This window comes from Chinchilla lanigera, unplaced genomic scaffold (assembly GCF_000276665.1).
Source record: "Chinchilla lanigera isolate Chin_1 unplaced genomic scaffold, ChiLan1.0 scaffold00025, whole genome shotgun sequence".
NCBI lineage: Eukaryota > Metazoa > Chordata > Mammalia > Rodentia > Chinchillidae > Chinchilla > Chinchilla lanigera.
Window position 1 is genome coordinate 22,929,452 of NW_004955426.1, and position 20,644 is coordinate 22,950,095.

The window sequence follows — 20,644 nt, forward strand, 5'->3', positions numbered from 1 at the left end:
AAAGAGTCATAGAAACTGAGATAGACCTATTGGATTTACTACAGTGCTGTTATGGGGACTTTGTTAAGAATATTGCAATAGGTTTGATAGCCAGATGGAAGTTGAAAAGTGACTAGGAGGTAAGGAAGTAGACACAACTTCAAGAAGGTAGTCTGTGAGGAGAGGAGCAAGAAGTCATATGAGGTAGGGGAATGATTGTTTTAGAGGTGGGAGCGATTTGAACATGGTAAATGCAGGAAAATCAGGGACCTGTGAGGGAGATTGGAGAAACATAAGAGAGGAAGGGTGAGACACTCCCTAGACCTGTGGTACATGAACTTGAACGTAGAATCACCTGGAGAGTGTCAAGCAGACTCTTGGAAACTGTTCTCAGAGATTCTGATTTAAGTGGTCCAGAGTGGACCCTAAACATTAGCACTGATTGATTGATTTAGATCTTCAAGAGATTCTAAGATGCAGTCAGGGTTTAAGAACTACTATGATAAGGGTTAGGGTTAGGGTTAGGGCTAGGGTTAGGGTTAGGGTTAGGGTTAGGGTTAGGGTTAAGGTTTTGAAAAGGAACTACTGCATTAAACTTTGACAGTTATTTGTTGAATGCTTTTAAAACATATTTCTTCACAGTATCCTCTGAAAATGACTAAACATCCATTGTTGGGTAAAGAGCAGGGGATTAAAAGTATCTCAACTGGCTTACATTCTCATCAGCGATATTGTAAAAATTCATTTTGTCTGTTGAATGCTCATTATCTGAAATATTTGAGAGCAAATTGTTTCAGATTTCATTTCATTTTGTTGTTGGAGTTTGGAATATTTGTATGTGTATTATAATGAAATATCTTGGTGATGTTACCCAAGTCTAAACACAAAATTTATTTATATTTCATGTAGACCTTGTACCCATACATTAGGGGTAATTTTATGCAACATTTTTAGTGTACTTGTGTTTTGACTGTGTCCTGCCACACAGTCAGGTGTGAAAAATTTTCTATTCATGGTGTCATGTCTGTGTAGTCTTGGATTTGGTGTCAGAAATTTTATATATATATATATATATATATATAGCATTTATTAGGGAATCGCCAGGTCAGTGTGCTCAGGGAAGGTGTCAGGAGCAGGGTGTGGGTTTTGGAGTGGATGGGGAGTCTAGGTAAGCAGAGGTAGAGCACCCCTCCACATACCCGCACACCCAAGAGAGCAGTCATTATAACCCATTACTTGAGCACATCCTTCCTACCAGCTACTCTGCATACATTATCCCCAACCATATGATCTTGCAAGATAATTGTATGTCATGCCCATTTTATGCAGCAAGAACCTGAAGCTCAGGGATTTAATATCAAGTCCAAACTCAGTACTAAGTAGCAAAATCAAGATTCAAGTCCAGTTCTTGCTGACTCCTAACTGGTGGTATTCCTATGACAGTGCGCTGCTGCTTCTCACTGATGAGGACAGGCTCCCGCCTACTATCTAACACACCATTTTATATATATATTTTTTTGCATGTGGCTCAAACCCAGGACCTCACACATGCCCGCCAAGCACTTTACCACTGAGCTACATCCCCAGCCCAGCACACCACGTCTGCTGAAGCTGAAGGTGGAGACTCCTCTTCACTGGGGCTTTCAGATCAGAACTCTTTTGCAGAGGCCTTCACACATCCATCCACTCTTAACCATAGTGGTACTCAGTGGGTGGCCCTTGGGTCAAAAGCTGGGCTGAGAACCCCCCGGAATGGGAACTTGTTAGAAATGCCAATTCTCAGGCCCTCCCCAAGAAGTACTGGATCAGGCCCAAGAAATTGTTTTAAGAAAGCCCTTGTGGTGCTTCTGATGCTGCTTATATTTTCTCTTTATATATTTATAATAAAAATAATTATATTCATCTTGGAGATGGGGAATTAGGACATACACATATCACACCTTACTCATTTTTACTTTTAGTCCCTACTTTATAAGCATAAATCAAGACCTTCGTTTGAGGTATAGCTGGTCTGTGAGCATCTGAAGTCTGCAAATAGAAAGAAAAAACTTGGGATTCCTACTCTGGGAAGGACCATTACCTGCATCCCAGAATGTTTTACTTTGATCAAGGAATTCAGATGCTGAGAGCAACGCGTGCTAGTGACAATGAATCCAGCCCTAGGGCAGTGTGTAGATGCCAATAAAGGGTGGCCCTCTCATCTCGGGAAATATGCTATGATGTTTTTCTTTCAGCAAATTTTAAAACTTAGCCAGCCCTAGTCAAAGCAAAACAGTCTGTGTCCCAAGCAATTTCACAGGATCTCCAAGGTATAAATTTCATGGAAACTGTACAGTTTGCCCAAACAGAGATTCTGATCATTAGCACTTTTTCTGTTTGCTTGTTGACAGGAAGAAGTGATCAGAGGTTTGAAGCCGGGCACGGAATATCGAGTGAGCATAGCAGCTTACAGCCACGCTGCCAAAGGGAGGCTCAGCTCTCCTCGGCACATTACCATTACGTCCCAAGGTAAAAGGGGTTCAAATTAATTGATAAGAAAAGGACAGGCTGCTATTCATTCATACCATCATAAAGTAGATGTCAGTAAGGAACCACCGTGTGCCACATACTGGTAGGCACCAGGAATATGAGGGTAACCAATGCCAGCACAGTGTTGGATAGAGTCAAGATACTATTAATTAGTGTGAAGTCACAAACTGGGAGACATGCTCTCCTGAGCGACAGGAACCTACAACCTAGGGAGGAGAGGAGAACTCCGAGAGGAGATGAAACCTAAGTGGAGATCTGACGGGTGAATAGGAACTAAGAAGGTGAGGAAGTGGAGAGAGAATCAAATTTAGCTGGGTGTGGTGGTGCACACTTGTAATTCCAGTACTCCATGAGGCTGAGGCAGAGATGAGAATGGCAGTTTGGGCCTCAGCTTGAGCAATTTTGGGATGTAGTGAGACCCTGTCTCAAGATTTAAAACATATACAAAGGGCTGGAGATATAGCTCAGATTTATGGTCAGAAGGCATCCAATAAATGTCATTGAGGTGGCACTACGGAGGGCACTGGGGCACAAGCAGGTTGGTGGCAGTCACTACTGAGAAGTGCGCTCTGTGTGGGGAGAGGGAAGTAGCCAGCCTTCCCAACCTGAATTACAATGAAATGCTTGGAAGGTGGGAGAAACCTGAGCCCAAGCAACAGTATGAACAAAAACTGGGAGGTATGAAAGTCTGGACATGACAGTAAAGGGTTACTGGTAACATCACCACCTCTCCAAGGAAGGCGCTGTCAAATGTCTTTCCATTGAAAGAGTTGGAAAGTAAGTAGCAGAATGGTAAGCACTTACTTTCCCTTGATGGTATGTATCAATTCCAACAGGCAGACCAAGATGAGAGGGTGTTGGAGGTGGGGTGTGAGGGAAGGTTCGGAAGGGAGCCCCCCATTGTGTGAGCCACAGTCAGCAGGGCCTCCCTTCAGTGCTTGTGCAGCCCAAGTGCTGCGGGGAAGAGGGAAGACAGGCTCTCCCTGACTCAAACCTTATCTGGTGAATGCGCTTGTGAGTTTTTGGTGTTTGGTTTGGGTTTTGAAGTCCTTCTGAACAGAGGCTTGGCTGTGGGAGGCACATGTTTTTTATGTACTCAATTTCTCCGGTGGCTGAGGCAACCAGCCAAGGCTAGTGGTGTTTGTTGTCCTGCCTAGATCCCTGCCTGCCTCCAGCAGCACCTCAGCAGCCTCGTGTCCTTGTGGTTTCTGACTCCGGGGTGGCCCTCTCTTGGAAACCTGGAGAGAGTGAAGGAAGCTCCCCCATTCAGTCCTATTCTGTGGAATTCATCAGGTAAGTGTGCGTGCCAAATTTGGAGACCTCGGTTTTTGCAGACATGAACTAAGATGAGGAGGGTCATCTCTAGGCCACGACCACATGTGTGTTTAAGACAGTCAGAGGCTTGGGGGCCTGCATTTGCCCTTGGGCCAGCACCTGTCCCCATGCTGTTTTGGTGGCAGGTCGCCTGCTAAGCCTGTCCCCTCTCACCTTCCTCTTCTCCATTTCTCTTTCACATTGCTCTGAGCCCTGAAAACTCCCGAGGCACCATTACCCATCAGCCTCCCTACATTTCAAGCTTGAAACTTGCCTTTCTGGCTTTTAAACCTTACCTCTGAAGTAAATATTTGATAATCACTTTTCTCTGGGAGTGGAGGAGGGGAACGCTTTTAAAAAAACAAGCACAATGCATCATTTCCTTTGTATCCATATTTCCTTAGGGCAAGTTTCTTGGTCTCATTTCATTGTTTTTTTTTTCTCTCATGTCTACTGTCCAGTTCTTGTGATCCAGCTTGTTAGAAGAATGATTAGAAGTTCTTGCAGAACTTAGAGATATAAAAGCATCGATTCTGAATGTGCTATGTAATTTTATCTAAAGAAAACAAGGAAGGGAGATAGAGAGGCAGAGAGGGAGGGAGGAGAGAGGTGTACGAAAGGAATTCCCGATCTAAGGTCCTCTGCACCCTGAGTTTGATGTTGAATTGAAGCAGGGGCTGATGATGAGTGAGCCCAGAAACAATGTGCATGGAGTCAGCATCCTCTGCATTAAAGATGCTGCGGCTCATAGGAGGCTGCATTGTGGATTCATAAAGAGACTGGTGGAGCACCTCATTCCTAAGGCTCTCTGAAGCTGAGGCAGAGGATCCTGGCAGGGTCTGATTAGCTCTGCTTCTGTTGCCTGACTTCCTAGCCTACTCCTACCTGTGTTTCCTCAGGACTGAGCTGTACAGGGCTGCTAAGTGCCTGAGTACACACACACCTTGTGTCAGGAGGGTTTGTAGAAAGCTTAAAAGGAGCAGAGGAGGCAGTGATATACTGGCTGCTGTGATCATAAAGTCCAGTGGCAAATCTAAATTCAGGGAGCTCCAGATCTGTGTCACCTGATCAGTGTGTCTCCATCCCTCTCTGCCTTATTGATTCATTTTCAGGTGGGCTTTTCCGGCAGGTGACAAAATGTCTAGCACACACTCAAAACTTACAGGGTGCTAGCTTAGCTTTATATTAGAATAAGAATGGCTACTCCTCCATGGATCCAGCAAAATCATGGTATTCATTCTGACCAAGACAGGGTCCCTTTTCAGTCTCTGAGTCAGTCCCTGTGGACAGGTGGGGTGACTTTGTGCATTGGTTAAGACCTGATCAAATGGCAAGCTTTGGAACAAATAACTGGTGGGCTGTTCTGACCTAGTGTGGGGACCGAGTATTCAAGATGGTTGAATCCTCAAAGGAAATTGTGGTACAGTTGCTTGAAAGGGGGCAATTGGGTGCCAAGGAAGGGAGTGGGGACGAGAGAAGTGGAAAGAGGAGGAAAGGTGAGGGAAGTCCAGCACAAAGTCCCTGACGGATGCTCTTCCTTGGGGATAATCTACAATCCTGTATTTGAACAGATCTGGTAGGCAAAACCTGCAATATGCTTAGAATAGAAAAAGTTCTAACCTGACTCCAGTACCACATAAACATGCGGCACTGAAAGTCCTTAAACTTGAAAGTGTTAAACATAACATTCACAATTTGCTTAAATAAGCAAATTAGACAACTCCAACAAAGCCAAAAATGTAATAGTTTAAAATTTTAGAACTTGCACAGATTTTGTAGCATAGCCTAGCGATCATCTGTGTAGCCCCAGCAAGGGTGGCAGCTATCATTTATAATTAATTTCCTACTCAAACATGTATCTTTAAAACTTGCTTCTGTGTCTGGTGTTATTGATTAAAGCTAGAAATGGCAGTTTTCTAACTTTTGTGCACAGCTGAAAGTAGAGGATAAAAAATTCAAGGGATTCGACCCCAGAAGACTTGGGAGAAAGTGCTGCTTCCTTTGCTCTCCCGCCCTGTGGCTCTGGGCAAGGCACCCTCCCTCCTGAGCCCCAGTACTTCCCACAGCTTTAGGTGCCCCCAAAGCAGAGCCTGAGTCAAAGACTGAGTACAAGCAGTTTATTTGGAAGCAGGAGCAACAGAGGAGGGAGAATGAAACAGGAAAAGAGAACGTAGAAGGGATAGAAGGGTGTGTTACAGGTTACGGGGTCTTTCCTGGGGCCTTGCTTCTCTTGAGATCTCTCTGAAGCCTTCAGACTTCCTTTCAGATTTGCCAGTACCCACTGGTTTCTGTCCCCCTCTGTCACCTGAGGGATTCCCGAGGGCACAGCTTTCCATGCTTTCTAGGATACTGGTGTATGAAGTGGGGGTGGGGGTGCTAGGAACAGGACGTGAACACAGCGTGAGCTTCAGGGTGGGTGTTGGCTGTAGGAGCCGAGTGTGAATCTCACAAAATAGTCACATCACAGCTGCTGCTCAAATCAGAAGTGAGACAAAGGGAAATGACATGGGGCCCAGGGCCACTGGCTACAAACTCCCAACTTCAAAACATGGACAATAACTTCTCTCAGCCTTATGTGTGGTCAAGAGGATCCAATGAGATCACATATGAGAAAGAGCTATGTAGACATTTAAAACCTGCAGAGTGTAAGCACTATATGGGCATTGTGTACCTGTATTTGATAATCATAATTCTTTCTAGCAAAAATACATTTTAATATTTAGAACTATTCCAAACATCTGAGGGCTTCAAGCCCCAATATATATATATATGTATACACAGACGCACATATATATATGTATATCATAATATATATACATTATATGTATATATACATACATACACACACACACACATATATATATATTACACCATTCATTCAAATTTTGTTTCCTTCCCACCATACCATTTCCCTTTTACAAAAGAAGAAACTCAGACTTACCTGCAGGAGTACTTTGCTACAGTCAAACCACCAGTTGGACATGGAATTAAAATTAGAATCAAATTTTCCTATCTTCCAGCCCAGTGCTTTTTTTCAATATGTTTTTTCATGAAACCCATGTGCCCTCAGTATTTGTGATCCACTGTCAGAGGCGAAAGCATGGACACAGCCCACCCAGTGCTTGGCAGGTGGCTTCGTCAGAAGGAGAAGCCTCCTCTCAGGCTGCTGCTGCTGTTCCTTAGAGAAACCTTTGTGGCTTGTTGCTACATTTAATACTGTAGTGCAGAGCACATCCATCCACAGGTATGTCAGAGCCTATCCCGCTGCAGGTGATGCCTGAGAATGTGTTTAGGAGCACTTTCCTGAGCTTTGTACAGAGTGTGTGCTATGATCTGAATGTTTGCGTCCCCTTTTCCCCAAATTTATATGTTGAAGTCCCAACTCCTGAGTTGATGGAGTTAGGAGGTGGGGCCTTTGGGAGGCTGTTAGCTCATGAGGTGGAAACCCTCACGAGTGGGATTAGTGCTGTTATGAAAGAGGCCTGAGAGGGCTCACCTAGCTCCCCGCCACATAAAGACACAGTGAGAGGTGGCATCTGTGAACTAGAAAGCAGGACACTCCAGAACCAGGCCCTCACCAGAAACCAAATCTGCCTGCACTTGGTCTTGGACTTGTCAGCCTCCAGAATTGTAAGAAATTTCTGTTGTTGATAAGCAATGAGCATATTCTTCACAGTCTTTCCGGAAGGTGGCTCATTAGCTTCTTCGGCAAAAGTAGATTTTTAAATATTTTAAAGCATCATAGTATAGATTTGAGGAGGCAAATTCTAAGCAAGTCTGCAGGGTGTAACAAATTTTGCAGTGTTTATGAAACTCTCAACTGCTTTGTTAAAACAGAAAAGCCATGCATTTGCGGAGAATATTTCTTTTTCTGAAGTGATACTGAAAATTTCTTTGTGGGCAGCAGTGTTCACTGTTTATTAAAATAAGAACTGAGCATAAATATAGCTACCTATGTTCTGAAATATTTTGGCTATAAATATCTGGGAAATCTCCCTTCCTCCCCGCTAAGAATTTCCCTGGAGTAAGTGTTTTTCTCATAAGCATAAATATATACTATGTGGCAATGAAAACCAAAGGCCTAGAAAAATGTCCCTCATCACTGATGGTCCAGTTCCAGTTTGGGTACTATGTCCCACATGTGCTATGTATGGGGTTGGCTAAATGTGAGAAATAGTTTTCATTTTGCTTACATAGTTTTTTTGTAGGTATCACATGATTATTTAAAATTGCTCTGGAGTTTTGCATTGGCAACAGCAGATTAAAGCTTTCAATGACTTCCTAATGAAAAGCTTACTATTAACTTACCTGGGGTACATGTGATAATTCAAAATACATTATTTCTGTGTACATTTTAGGAACACAGAACATGAAATAGTGATCTCTAAATCTCATACCAGACAGTTGTACTAGTGAATGAAAGGGAGTAATAATTCCCTTCTTAACCCTTTCATACATTTCTGCCTAAATGACTCCCTGGTCTTTTGCAGATATCTTCCATAATAAGACTTGCAAAATTCCCCTTCATACAGGGCTGCTTTTAGGCTGATTACAGCTAATTACTGGTTTAACATGAGAAATGTCAAGGTCATACAGTCTGGGGGGTATTCAAAATGATTGTTCAAAAACTGACATTTTTTTCAAAAGTCACCTGGCTTTCTATCCCATCACAAACTTCCTCTAGCTGCAAGCAACAAGTGAATTCAATTAATTACCTCCAAGGCAGTGAGGCTGCAAAGGTGGTTACCGATATGAAGATCAAGTCTGGGATTCAGCAAGGAAGCTGAATGGATTCAGGATTTCCTTGAATGGTTATAAGAAACATGATTTGTGTTATGGTCAGGGTCAAAAGCTTCGAAGGCTAATCTAGAGAATATCAACAACTAGTAAGTGATCCCAGGCAAGTTTCCTAATGTTGTAAGCCTAACTTTCCTCAACTATAAAATACCCCTGATAATAGTGCTTACCTAAGCAGGATTACGAAGGTAGGAAGATTCCAGCATAGCACTTAGAAGAGTGGCTTGTAGGGGATTTTTTAAAGCTGGTTCTTGTACCTTGAGCCACATAGAGATATAGTCCCACACTAGCAGTTACTTATTTTTAAGTAGATAATTTAAAAAGCATTAGCCATAAGTGGTTAAATGAATCCTTTATCACTAATATCAGAGGACACAGTAGTAACTAATCTCTTACATCAGCAATGCAGAAGTACAAACTTGATGAGACCTAACAGAGATCTGCACGTGCACATCCCCCACCCCCATTGGAAGTTATTTATTTTTTTATTTTCTCATCATAAAAGGTATATCAGTAGGTAGGAATGCTTCAAATAACCTAAGTATATACTATCAGCTTGAAAGTGCCTGCTATGATTTTATTTCATATGGAATGAAAACTTGAATTTTAGATCTCTTCATAAGTGAATTGCCAGCTCTCTTCATAACACCTTACTAAACCATATAACAATAGTTGGACAAATGACAGCAACATTTAAGAGTAATATAGCCCAGTGCTGGTTTTCTAGCCCCCAAAATTTAGAATTGGAAATATTTAAATTTAGAATAGGAAATATTTAAAAATTCAGAACTGGAATTTAGAGGTGATGGGACTTGAACCCAGGGCCTTGTGCTTGCTAGCAAATGCTCTGTCACTGAGCTACATCTCTAGCCCCAAAGAATTATTCTTGAATGATTAGTTAATTTGGGAAGAATGGAGGGAAAATGAAAAGTGTTTCCTCTCTCATTTCAAGGGAGAGTTTAGGAACTTTGATATTCAGGCACAAGCCTTCCCTACCACCAGCAAAAGAATTAGCAATGAGTGAGAATGGCCTTGCCTGCATTTCTGCTGAGATTTCATGTTAACAAGTGCTGCTTCATGAAGAGAAGAATCCCTTTTCCTTTAGTTTCAAAATTGAAACTCTTGGAAGTGCCTTCCGGACAGATGCCTCGTCCCAGCAATTCTGGTAGGTAACGGTCAAGTCCCCTATTCAGGCTCCCGTGGAAGTTTTTGAAGTCTGACCTACAGTTCTACAAATTGATTGCTTAAAGCATCACTCTTTCCTACTGTGAGAATTCTTAATATAATTCGTGGTCAGATTGATGGGAGTTGACATAAATTGAATTCTTGTGAAGCAGCTTTGGGAGCCATTTGTAAACTGTAAATGAAAAGCATGCTCTCCTATTGTCCCACCTGGGACAAATTGCCTGTGGAATTTATCATCACCCTGTTCTATCCATTTGCTGTTTAGTTGGGTTAAACCAATACGTAAATAAAGAGGCTGAAGCTTAAGGTTAAATAATAATTTGTTTCTTTTAATGTGTCTACTTACTGGTTTTGGACTTCTCCCTGCAGTTCATTTCAATGCAGGACAGCTCCTGCATAAAACCAGGCTGTAGAATTGACAGACAGCGGAGGGCTCTTCTGGGGGTGATGTCGTCTCTCATCCCTGTCCCATTCTCCCTGGATAATCTGTGGGATCATTCCTCTTCCCTTAGAGCGAGATACTTAACCTGCACTCTGCAGATCCCCAAAGGCTCCCTGGGTAGAACTCAAAGGCTCTGTGCACTCAGCTGGAAAATAATTAAATTCTTAGTTTCAGCAACTGAAACCGCCTTTTCTTCATACATCAATGTAGACAGAAAACCACAGTGCTGTTAGTAATTCTTATGATTTGTCACCATTAGGATGGTAGGTCTTTTCTTATCCATCACAATTGCTGCACATATCACAAAGTTCCAGTTATGTTTACCACTGCATTGAAAATATCACAGTGATTTAAACTCATTTCTAGGTTTTGTTATTTCATGTTATTAAAGAAGTGTATATATGACTATCATTATTTATTATTTTGATAATTATTGTCAATATGATTCATTTCCTTTGCGATACTTTTTCACTTTCTTTTTTTTTTTTTTTTTGGTTTTTCTCCGGTACTGGGAACCAAACTCACGACCTTGCGCTTGCCAGGCAGGCGCTTTGCCACTGAGCTAAATCCCCAGCCCCCTTTTTCACTTTCTACATGTGAAAACATTCTTAGAAGACGTTTATAGGCTTCGTCAGTCTGTCCCAGGGACACAAGAAGATCAAAGGCTGCTGTTTTAGTTAGAGTTTGCCAAGCTTTTTCTCAAAGGATCAGATAGTAACCACTTTGTGCTCTTCCAGGTATGTGAACTCTGTCTCAATAGTTCACTGTGCTATTTTAGTATAAAAGCAGCAAAGGACAACACCTGCACAATCAGATGCACTTGTGATCCATTAGAAGTTGACAGACACTCCAGCTCGCTGGGTTAGGACATTGTGTTATCCCTAAGGTTAAATTCTGAAGATATTTTTAAGTCAGCTCACCTACCCTTTATTGAATGCCCACTATGAGCATATATCATAAGACATGTATATATTGATGTGCAAGGGATTAAGAGGCAAATAAACTATATCCCTAACCCTAGGACAGTGTTGTGAATGCTGCAGGCAAGGGTGGGGATGGGGCCTAAGAGGAACACATGTTTGACATCTGAATTTGTTTTCACGACTTTTTAAAAATTTCATGTTAACACATAAAAGTTGTACATACTTACAGTTGACCCAGTTTTGAGGTAGCTCGAGAAGACTTCTTAGTGTAGCTAAGGACACATCAGAGATAACTGAGCAGAAGAGGAGAGAGGAAGCAACATGAAAGGCTCAGGCTAGAGGAAGCCACTTAAGCAATAGCTTGGAGGCAAGAAGAAAAAGTTCTTGGAATTGCTTCAGAAGCCTGGAGCTATGTGTGGTGAGATACGGGTAAGCAAGGGTCAGACAGAAAGGGGCATTATAATAAAAGAGCTCATCTTTATCCTGACGAGAATAGGGAGCTGCAGAAAGTTTTAAGCAGGAAAAGGGACTGGAGGTGTTTGCTTTTTTGAAAGATCATGCAGACACCTCCAGGAACACAGAAATAAATAAGATAAAATGCTATACTTAATTAGTTCATAGACTAATAGGGAAGATAAAAAGGCAAAGTTGTATTGGAAGGTGATATAATCAGTATAATAGTCATATCGGGTTTAAGGCATGGAGTAGTTCAGAGGAGATTTTTATCAACTCTGTTTCTGAGATGATGGAATAATATGAGAGCAAGAAGTCATTGAATAATCCAAGGTCCTTCAGAAAGCATTACATCGTGGCATAGTAGGTCACATTCAGAAGTGTTACACTGCAGTGATAGGTTTGATGTGGAGGGAAAGAGCCCACACATACCTGATTGCTCTATGCTGAGACTTTTAGTCCACCTCCTCTCAGGCCAGCCCGGTGGCCTCCACTGTCAAGGCCATTCTGCATGTTCTGCTGTATCCCCTGGAGAACAATTTTCTGCTCCAACAAATTCCATTCTCAGAAGTTTTTCCTAGCAGAATTTAACCGCTTTCAGCCCAGTTTCCTAGTTAATGTCTATAACATGCCTTGAACTTCAGTTTTTAGCTCAGCTTCAAGAACAAAGATTCCCTTATGGGTGATAACTCAATAGAAGGTAGGGAAGTTGTGTGAGAGGGTCCTGGCCAAGAGTTTTGTAAAAAGGGAAATAGAATAGAACTGAAAACTTGACTTTCAGTTGTGTGTGTGCATGTATATACAGTAGTAATCAAAATATGCAGTGAATTGTTAAATTTTACAAAAAATGTATTACAGCAAAAGACATATTGCTATAAGTTCCCCTTGAAACACTGCCCTTCACTTATCCCCTTGTTCTTGACAGTTTGTGAAGTGGTTCTGGACGTGCTCTTTTGTGAGTGTCTTTATGAGGTGTGATAAAAAATGCAATGAATGTGGCTACTGAGTGCCACCCAACAGAAGGATAGACTTAGGAGAATACTGCAGGGTGCCTTCATTGAACTTACTCAATGAATCTGGCACCTGGTCACTTCTGGCTCTTCTCCAAAGTCAAAATGACCATGAAGGGTAACGCTGTAAATCAGTTCAGGACATCAGGCAGCTATGGCACCACAACCAAAGACACAAAAGGGGACTTCAGAAATGCTTCAGAAAGTGGCAAGAATGATAGATAAGTGGGAGTGTTTTGAAGGTGGTTGGTGGCAGTGGGTTTTTATTGTAATAAATTATATTTTAATTTACATATTTAATATTTTCAGCTAATATTTGTGATGTTTACTGGATTATAGTGTCTAATATCTGTCCTTCTGTGATACATGTAAAAATACTCAAAACCATTGCTCTGGATCAAAGTGGACTGAGATCAGAGACCTTGAAATAAATCCAAACTCTTAGCTGATTAGGAGGATCACTCATGACATCATCTTTCCTGATTGATGGCCCACAGCCTCTGCTTTAGTAAGACCATTGGTGCAAAGCTCATCCAGTCCAAAGCAGCTGGCATCATTGCTGACTATTCTTAATTGCCATCAAAATGTTTTCCTCATAACATGCTGCCACTGGCTTCTCTTTAAGGAGCCATTTTGCCACTTACTCTAATATGTAAGACCAAGAAGGTGCCTACATTTTCCTCATTTGACCCACAGTCTGTTTCTTATCTAAAGACAATTTCCTATGTTCACTATATCTTTCCCACCCAAACTAAGTAATACTAGCCCTTTGAATTCTGCCTCAAACAGGGATAGATCTAGAGCACTTCCTACCAAATGATTAACATAGAAACCCCTTGCCCTCCCCTACTGTCCCTGGGCTTTTTCAATAGCAGCTGGTCCACAGAATTCATGTTGAGTTTGTGATTACTTTTAAAGTTTAGTTTTATGATACCCCTATATAGGTTCTTGCCCTACCGGGTTTTTTCTGTCTTATATCTATGCAACTGATTTTTCAAATCTAACATCAGATTTTATAAACATACTATTAAATTTCATTCAGATTGGCTTTGCCCTGTCTCTCTATAGACTGAGATCATTCTGAATTTTTATTCTTTCTGTAGGTCTTATTTGGGGAGGTCATGTCCCAGGCAACTGTTTGCATCCCCTAAAGTTCTTCTGGTTATTTTAAATATAAATGCTTTTGACTCCATGTTCTGAGTTTGGACTGCTGAGGTCCTCTATAATGTTTTTGACTTTCCAAAGACTTCTCCAATTAAAAGTAAGGGAGCAGAGTTGAGCCTTCTTCATCACCTTGAGGACTTTTTTTCCCTATCTGATTTTTCTTCTTCTTAACCACTGTATTGTCCTTGCCACATTCTTATTTGCCTATTTAGCCCTCTGAGCCTCTTTGAAACATATAGGTGCTCCAGGCGGGCTAATAACTTAGAAATGACTGTCAGATAATGTTCATTAATTATTTTCAACATTGGTTTAGAGGCAGAACATCTAGAAAAAATAGTTATTCTTTACAATTCTCACTGTGTGGTTTGCACACAAGTACTCGTGTATCTCAGGTACAGGTGAGTATATCTATAGACTTCCCATTCCTTTACTTTAGAAGTCCTTGATTGACACTGTTGGAATTATTGGTGAGCGTTAAAGTCTTTTAAGTCAGTTAAAGTCAGAAATTATATGTTTAAAATGATACATAATACCTTAAACACTACTTTAAGATGAATTCTATGCATGCACATCAGTTTACCACTCTCTTAACGTAGGGCTAAGGTCTTCTCTTTAGATGTGGACCCACCGAATGAGGTGCCACATTAGTATTCATACAAAAACCCACTTAGAAGGTCTTAGCTGTACTTACTACTGATGGTTTTTCTAATCGAACCAGAATCATAAAGTCATTTGCAAAGCTGGGTGCAGAATCCTAAAGCTTGGTAATCTTTCCCCATTCTTTTAGTTACCTTGCTTTCACTTAGTTTACAGGCATTTTTTAAAGTAGTTCAGCTTTTTCAAGTTTCTCAAAAACAATTAACAGAGCTATCACTCATGTTTCTGTTCACATTTCACTGCTTTACACCATGCTAAATATAATAACAAGTACAAAAGTCATAAACAGGTTTGGGAATTTCGTTCAGTTGGTAGCAATAGAGTGGACCATTGGTTAATGTGGCAAGTTCGGGAGACAGAAGTTGACTAGGGAAGCCTTAAGTGTGTGTGTACTCAGGTACTGTATACTTACTTACCTACCACAGGAATGGCCAATGCTTTTATATGGTATACCTATCTTTGGCATGGTCATTCCTGTTTCACTCTCTTTGGTCATCCCACTTGGTATGTGCAAGTAGTTGACACAATATGTTCACACCACACACAGTTAATACTGTGTGAGTCTATCCTCCACCCCAAAATTATCAGTTTCTTTTTAGTTATCCAAATTCAGATACAGTCAGATGCTAATTTAGATTCTTCTTGGTTCTCGTAGGCTTCTTCAGGATTTCAGTTCATGTAGCCATTCAAATACACTCTTGAAATTTGCTATTTTGCACTGGTTTCTTACTGATTCTTAGAGGTACTATTATTGCACCAATCCTTAGGTGTATTATTAGACTATTAACTCCATAACAATGGGCTGTATTTATACTTCCTAGGAGCCTCCCAGAATATAATTTCTGTGGTGAATGCATGCTTGATAATAATTAACCATTTGCTAATTGACTAGCTCAAGGCATCCACCTGCTGGATTTGATGATACCAAGAAAAATAGGTGTACACTAAGGTTTAGCTTGGAATGGGCAAAGTAATAAAAATTCTACAAGAATGGGAATAAAACTACCTAGTGATTCTGTGAGTTTGGGGAATACTTTCCTTCTGTGTCCACTTGTATAGAATGAAGATTAACATAAGTTGCTGTCTCTTAAAATATAAGTTACTGTCTCATGATCTCGGGGATCATGATTATCTTTGAGAATCAGATAAAAGCTAAAGAGATTTTGCTTAGAAAAATGAAGTAAGTAAACCTGTGTATAACTTCTGGAAGTTCTCAGACACTTGGGCCAAATGATAACTTAGATTCCACCCAGGGCTGGCAACCAGAGTGTATCCTAACATTGCTAAATGAGAAGAGCTTCTTGTCACCAAAAGTAACCAGAGAATGTGCCCTAATTACTTAAATTGACTAACTGGATTTTGAGTAGCTGTTCTGAGTAGACCTCGTGCTAAGTCCCCTACCGATGTGTTCCAGGTGTAGGGTGCCTGAACCAAGCCTGTCCCACACTGTGCTTGGAAAAGGCCTTGAAGTGCACATCCCGCTGGTCACTGTCTGTCTCTACCTGGGAAGGCAGCACTTTCTCAGTCATTCCCTGGCCCACGCCTTTCCATTGTTGAGAAGGTGCCAGGATAGTGTTGCTATGGTGATTTAACTGGCAACTTTGTAGTTAGGATACCATGATTTTCCCCAGTCAGAGAAGATAAAGCTATTGTGGAGGGTGATTTAAGACAATACTTTTGCCTGGTTATCTCTCTCACACCCTCACCTCTGCACTTTTGTATCTCGAGAGACTGAAACCGTTCAAATAGAAAACCCATGACAGGATTAGGGGCAAAATGTTAAAGGTTTTGAACTGGTATTCCATCTGCATGAGCTTTTCTCTCTCATTCTAAATAATTGAATTAAATGTTAATAATGTCAATCTCCTATTCACTGAAAATAGAGTTTTCTTTCCTGCATTTAATGAACAACAAATCCAGAAAAAAACCTCCTTTTTTTTCCTGTAACTTTTTACATGAAGATTGTTGAAGATACTTGCAGATAGCCATGGGTAAACAACAGCACATTGTGAGAACAGATATGAGTTATTTCCTCTATAAATATCACAAGGGAATTTAGCAAAGGATAACAGGCGGATTTTATCTAAAGATCGCATCTTTTCTTACTTTACTTTTAGGTATCCCCTGTGGCTTTCCTGTGTGAAGTGATTTTGTTCTAATTTGAGTTTGTAAATGTGTTTCCTTTAGCTCACCGAGGTTTTCCCTTTGATGATAAAGCCTGTTTACATGAGGAGTCCATCTTTAGGGAGAGTATCAGGGAAGAGAGGGCAGCCCTGTCTCCCCCAGGGGACATGCCCCACGAACTCTCCCTTTTCCCAGGGCATGAATTCTTATGAGGCACAGCTTCACGAGCTTCTGCTCAGCTTGGTGAGCCTGAAGAAGAATCTATTTACTAAGGTTTTGATAATTCCTCCTAATGAAAATTTAGGCAAGCACATGTTAAAGAAATCTGTGGTTCATCTAGGCATCTGCTTTTAGCATAACAAATTTTATCTCCTTGCCTAGATTGTTCATAAAGGGCAAACACAGGCTTCCAGCATTCCTCTAAATCCTCTATGTGAACAGAGGTGTTTAACAGTGGGACAACTGAGAAGTATCCAGGAAGCAAGCTAAAGGAGGGAGAGTAGCCCCACCTATCACCCTCATTTTTATCTGGTATCAAGGATCTTCTTAATCTAACCTCATCCCAACAATCCGACTCAGCCAGTCCGTTTCTCAGCTATGTGACCTTGGACAAAGGACTTACCCATTAACTACCATAGTTTTTTTTCCTCTGTATTAAAACAACAGCAGTAGGGGGGCTTAATATTAGTACCTACTGAATATGGTAGTTGTCAAAAGAAAAATGCTTGGTATTTTGAAAGCACTTATAAGTGGTCACTGTGACTCGTTATGAACACAAACCCTCTGGTCAGTCCATTCACACTGTCTTCCAGCTATGTACACACTATCATTTCCAACTTTCATCTTCCAGTTCTTATTACCCACAGTGCTCTTCTCCCTGCCCCTTCCCCCTGTATAGAGCAGTGCTAGCCAATAGAGATGAAATACAAGCCTATTTGAAAAGCTGTGTTTTCTCACGGCGGCATCAAGAAGGTAACAACTGAAATTAATTTTAGTAAATTGTTGTCACCTGCTGTTTCTAAAATGTTATCATTTCAACAGGTATGCAAAATGGAAATTGTCAATGAAATATTTGTTTCTTTTTTCCTTTAAAATCCAATGTACATTTTATACTGACAGTACCTGTTAATTCAGAATAGCCACGTTTCTGGCGCTGACTAGCTTCGTGGGGCTGAGCCACTGTGTGAGCAAGAGCACACATAGGGTGAGAGGACTGCTTTGGCTTCCCAGTGGGTACGGCCTGTAAATAATGGCATAGATGTGTTGAGTGCTTACAGTGTGGTGTTAGGCACTATCCTGTGGATGTATCTCATTTAATCTTATGACAATCCTGCTAGGGAGGTTCCTTTATTATTCCCATTTTACAGATGGGAAAACAGACTTAAGGAAGTTAAGTAACACCTAGTAATGAGCAGAGCTAGGATTTGAACTCAGCTCTGTCCAACGCCAAAGCTTGTACTCTTACCCTCTGTATATTACTTTCTAGGAAGAAACTCTAAGTAAAAGTCTGCTTCTCTTTAGGATCCTAGGAAGGACATGTGAAAACTCAGCAACTGGGCACAGATAGGTAATTTGTTAAGTGTGAGAATGTCCACAAACCGATTCTTCTTGGGCTTTCCCATGGCAGTTTGCACAGTCACTCACCTTATAAAACTCATACTTGTTTATTTGTGAACAGCTTGTGAGTACATGGAATCTGTGCTCCCCTGACCTCTGTGGCTGGGCCTGCCAAGGAAAGGCTTGCTTATGAAACATCTGGAAAGTACAGTCCTTGAAAATGAACTTTCCTGTGTGTGTACGTGGGAGGTTCATCGTGTTCAAGGCTGTGCAAGGAAAATTGTATGGTTTCTAAACAGTGCCTAAACCTAGCCCTAAACATGGCCTACTTGCTTTTATTGGCAGGAATTTACAGATGATGACCTATGACTTAAGGTCAGGACCACTTTCAGATCGGAAATATTAACTCATTTTTATGAATATTGCTTCCAGCGTTCAAAAGTTAATTTATACAACCAGCTAGCTTCCCTTCCCTATGGTACTTCTAAACTACTGCTTCTTCCTTTCTTTCCTTTTCATCAATAAAGGCCAGATTTTGACAAGAATTGGACTTTAATCCAAGAACATTTCCAGATGGACACCATGGTCATCAAGGGCCTTGTTCCAGACACGAGCTACCAGTTCGCCGTGAGGGCCGTGAACGCCCATGGCTCCAGTCCGCGCAGCCATCCCAGTGACACCATCCGAACCCTGAGTGAGTACTTGGGCCCTGCGGGGGTCCTGTAAAGAGGCCACAGCTCAGCTGCTGCAGGTGGGTGAGGGCTTGCCTGGGGTCTCTTCCTGCCCTGTGGTCGGCAGCCAGGGGTAGAGCTGTCCTCCTGCTTTCCCAGCCCTTTGGAAGTTAGAGAATTCACAGAGACACAGGCTATTTCTATGTCTGGGAGGTCAACAGAATTTATTTTTGCATTATCCCTGGGGAGTTTGAGGTCTGTTTTCTTTCTTGATCGTTGGACAGACCGTGAGGCAAAATGTGTGGTCTCCCCTCATCCCCTTTGCATCTTTGAGAAAAATGAGCTCATCTTAAAGCCACAAGAGGAAAAACTAAGGAGCCCAGACTCCTCAGGGCTAGTGCTTACGTAGATCAGTGTGGTTTAAGTGACATCTGGCTTCTCTAAGGACAGTTAGGACATACCCAGACGTTGTCCGGAGTGCTGACGTGGAGCTTGGGAACCCAGCTGACAGCCTACGTTCTCATGGGAGCTCTCTAGGGACCTAGACGAAACTTGGGCCAGTGTTTATCAAACCAACTGAGGGTCTTCTGAAAGTCAGACCCTGTCTATAGTTTGGCGTTATTACATAATAGCTCTCACATGGTGTCAAGGAGCACATTTCCGCTGGAAGAGCTTGGACCACCTTGCTAAGTGCAGCCCAACTTAGAAATCTTTGTATTTTGGCAGTGGGTTGCATTTACAGCCCCATGGACTGGGGAGCTCTCAGAAATGAAATGTCAGGGCTCTTTTGTTTGGAGACTCAAATCTTTTCAGTTTGGCCCATGAATATCTCCGGAACAGCCCTTTCTATTTTTTTTTTAAGTTCAAATCACTTTCTTAACTGAAATTCTTGTTTTTTCCATTCACTTCCTTTTTGTTGTTAATCTTATTGATACATTTTAAATATACATAATGATCACATTCATCACAGAGGATTAGTATCTTCATCCTTCTTTTGTTCCTTAATCCACTCCCCTCCCTGAACCCTCTCATCCCCTCCTTATCTGCAGAAGCTTTCTTTCCATTTTTCCTCCTATTCACTTTTTTCTAGTCCCTTCCTTTCCCCCACCCCGCCTTGTTCCTCTTCCAGTTTGAACATTTTCTACCCATTTATTAATATCTATTATATATTTTGGTCTTTACTTATATTTTTGGTTTCTCACACTGGAGAAGCAATGTGATATTTAAATGGGTGTGTCCAATTTATTTCACTTAAGAGTATAGTCTCAAGGTACATCCATTCACCTATACATGCCTCAAGCTTATCCTTCTTTATGGCAGACTAATACTCCTTTGTATAAAAATACCACATCTTCTTTATCCATTCATCCATTGATGGGCCTTTGGGCTGTTTCTACAATATAGCTATTACAAATTGTGCTGCTATCAACCCTGGTGTGCAAATACCACTGTGGTATGATGTTTTTAATTATTTTGGGAAGATACTAAGAAAAGGAATAGCTGGGTTGAATGGAACCCCTAGTTTTAGTGTTTTGTGCAGTCTCCACACTGATTTCTGCAGTGGTTACACTCTCACCAGCAGTGGAGAAGGGTTCCTTTTCCCCCATAGCCACTCCAGTGTTTGTTATTGGTTGATTTTTTTTGTTAATAGCTATTCTTTCTGGAGTGAGATGAAATCTGTATTGTTTCAATTTGCATCTCTTGAATGACCAATGATGTTGAACATTTTTTCATACATTTATTTGTCATTTTTTCATTTCAGTTGCCCATTTTTAGACTGAGTCTTTAAATTTGAAGGGATCTGATATTTTTGAATTCTTTATATATTCTAGATTCTAG

At 41.3% G+C, this 20,644-nt stretch overlaps 1 protein-coding gene across 1 annotated transcript in view; it reads left to right on the forward strand.

Moving 5' to 3' along the window:
• Egflam (EGF-like, fibronectin type III and laminin G domains) overlaps positions 1 to 20,644 on the forward strand; it is a 174,003-nt gene that overhangs the window by 72,937 nt on the left and 80,422 nt on the right. Inside the window, exons 5-7 of the mRNA XM_005386224.2 lie at positions 2,370 to 2,487; positions 3,666 to 3,801; positions 18,662 to 18,828. Of these exons, the coding sequence (XP_005386281.1) occupies positions 2,370 to 2,487; positions 3,666 to 3,801; positions 18,662 to 18,828 (421 nt within the window). The remainder of the gene's footprint in view (positions 1 to 2,369; positions 2,488 to 3,665; positions 3,802 to 18,661; positions 18,829 to 20,644) is intronic.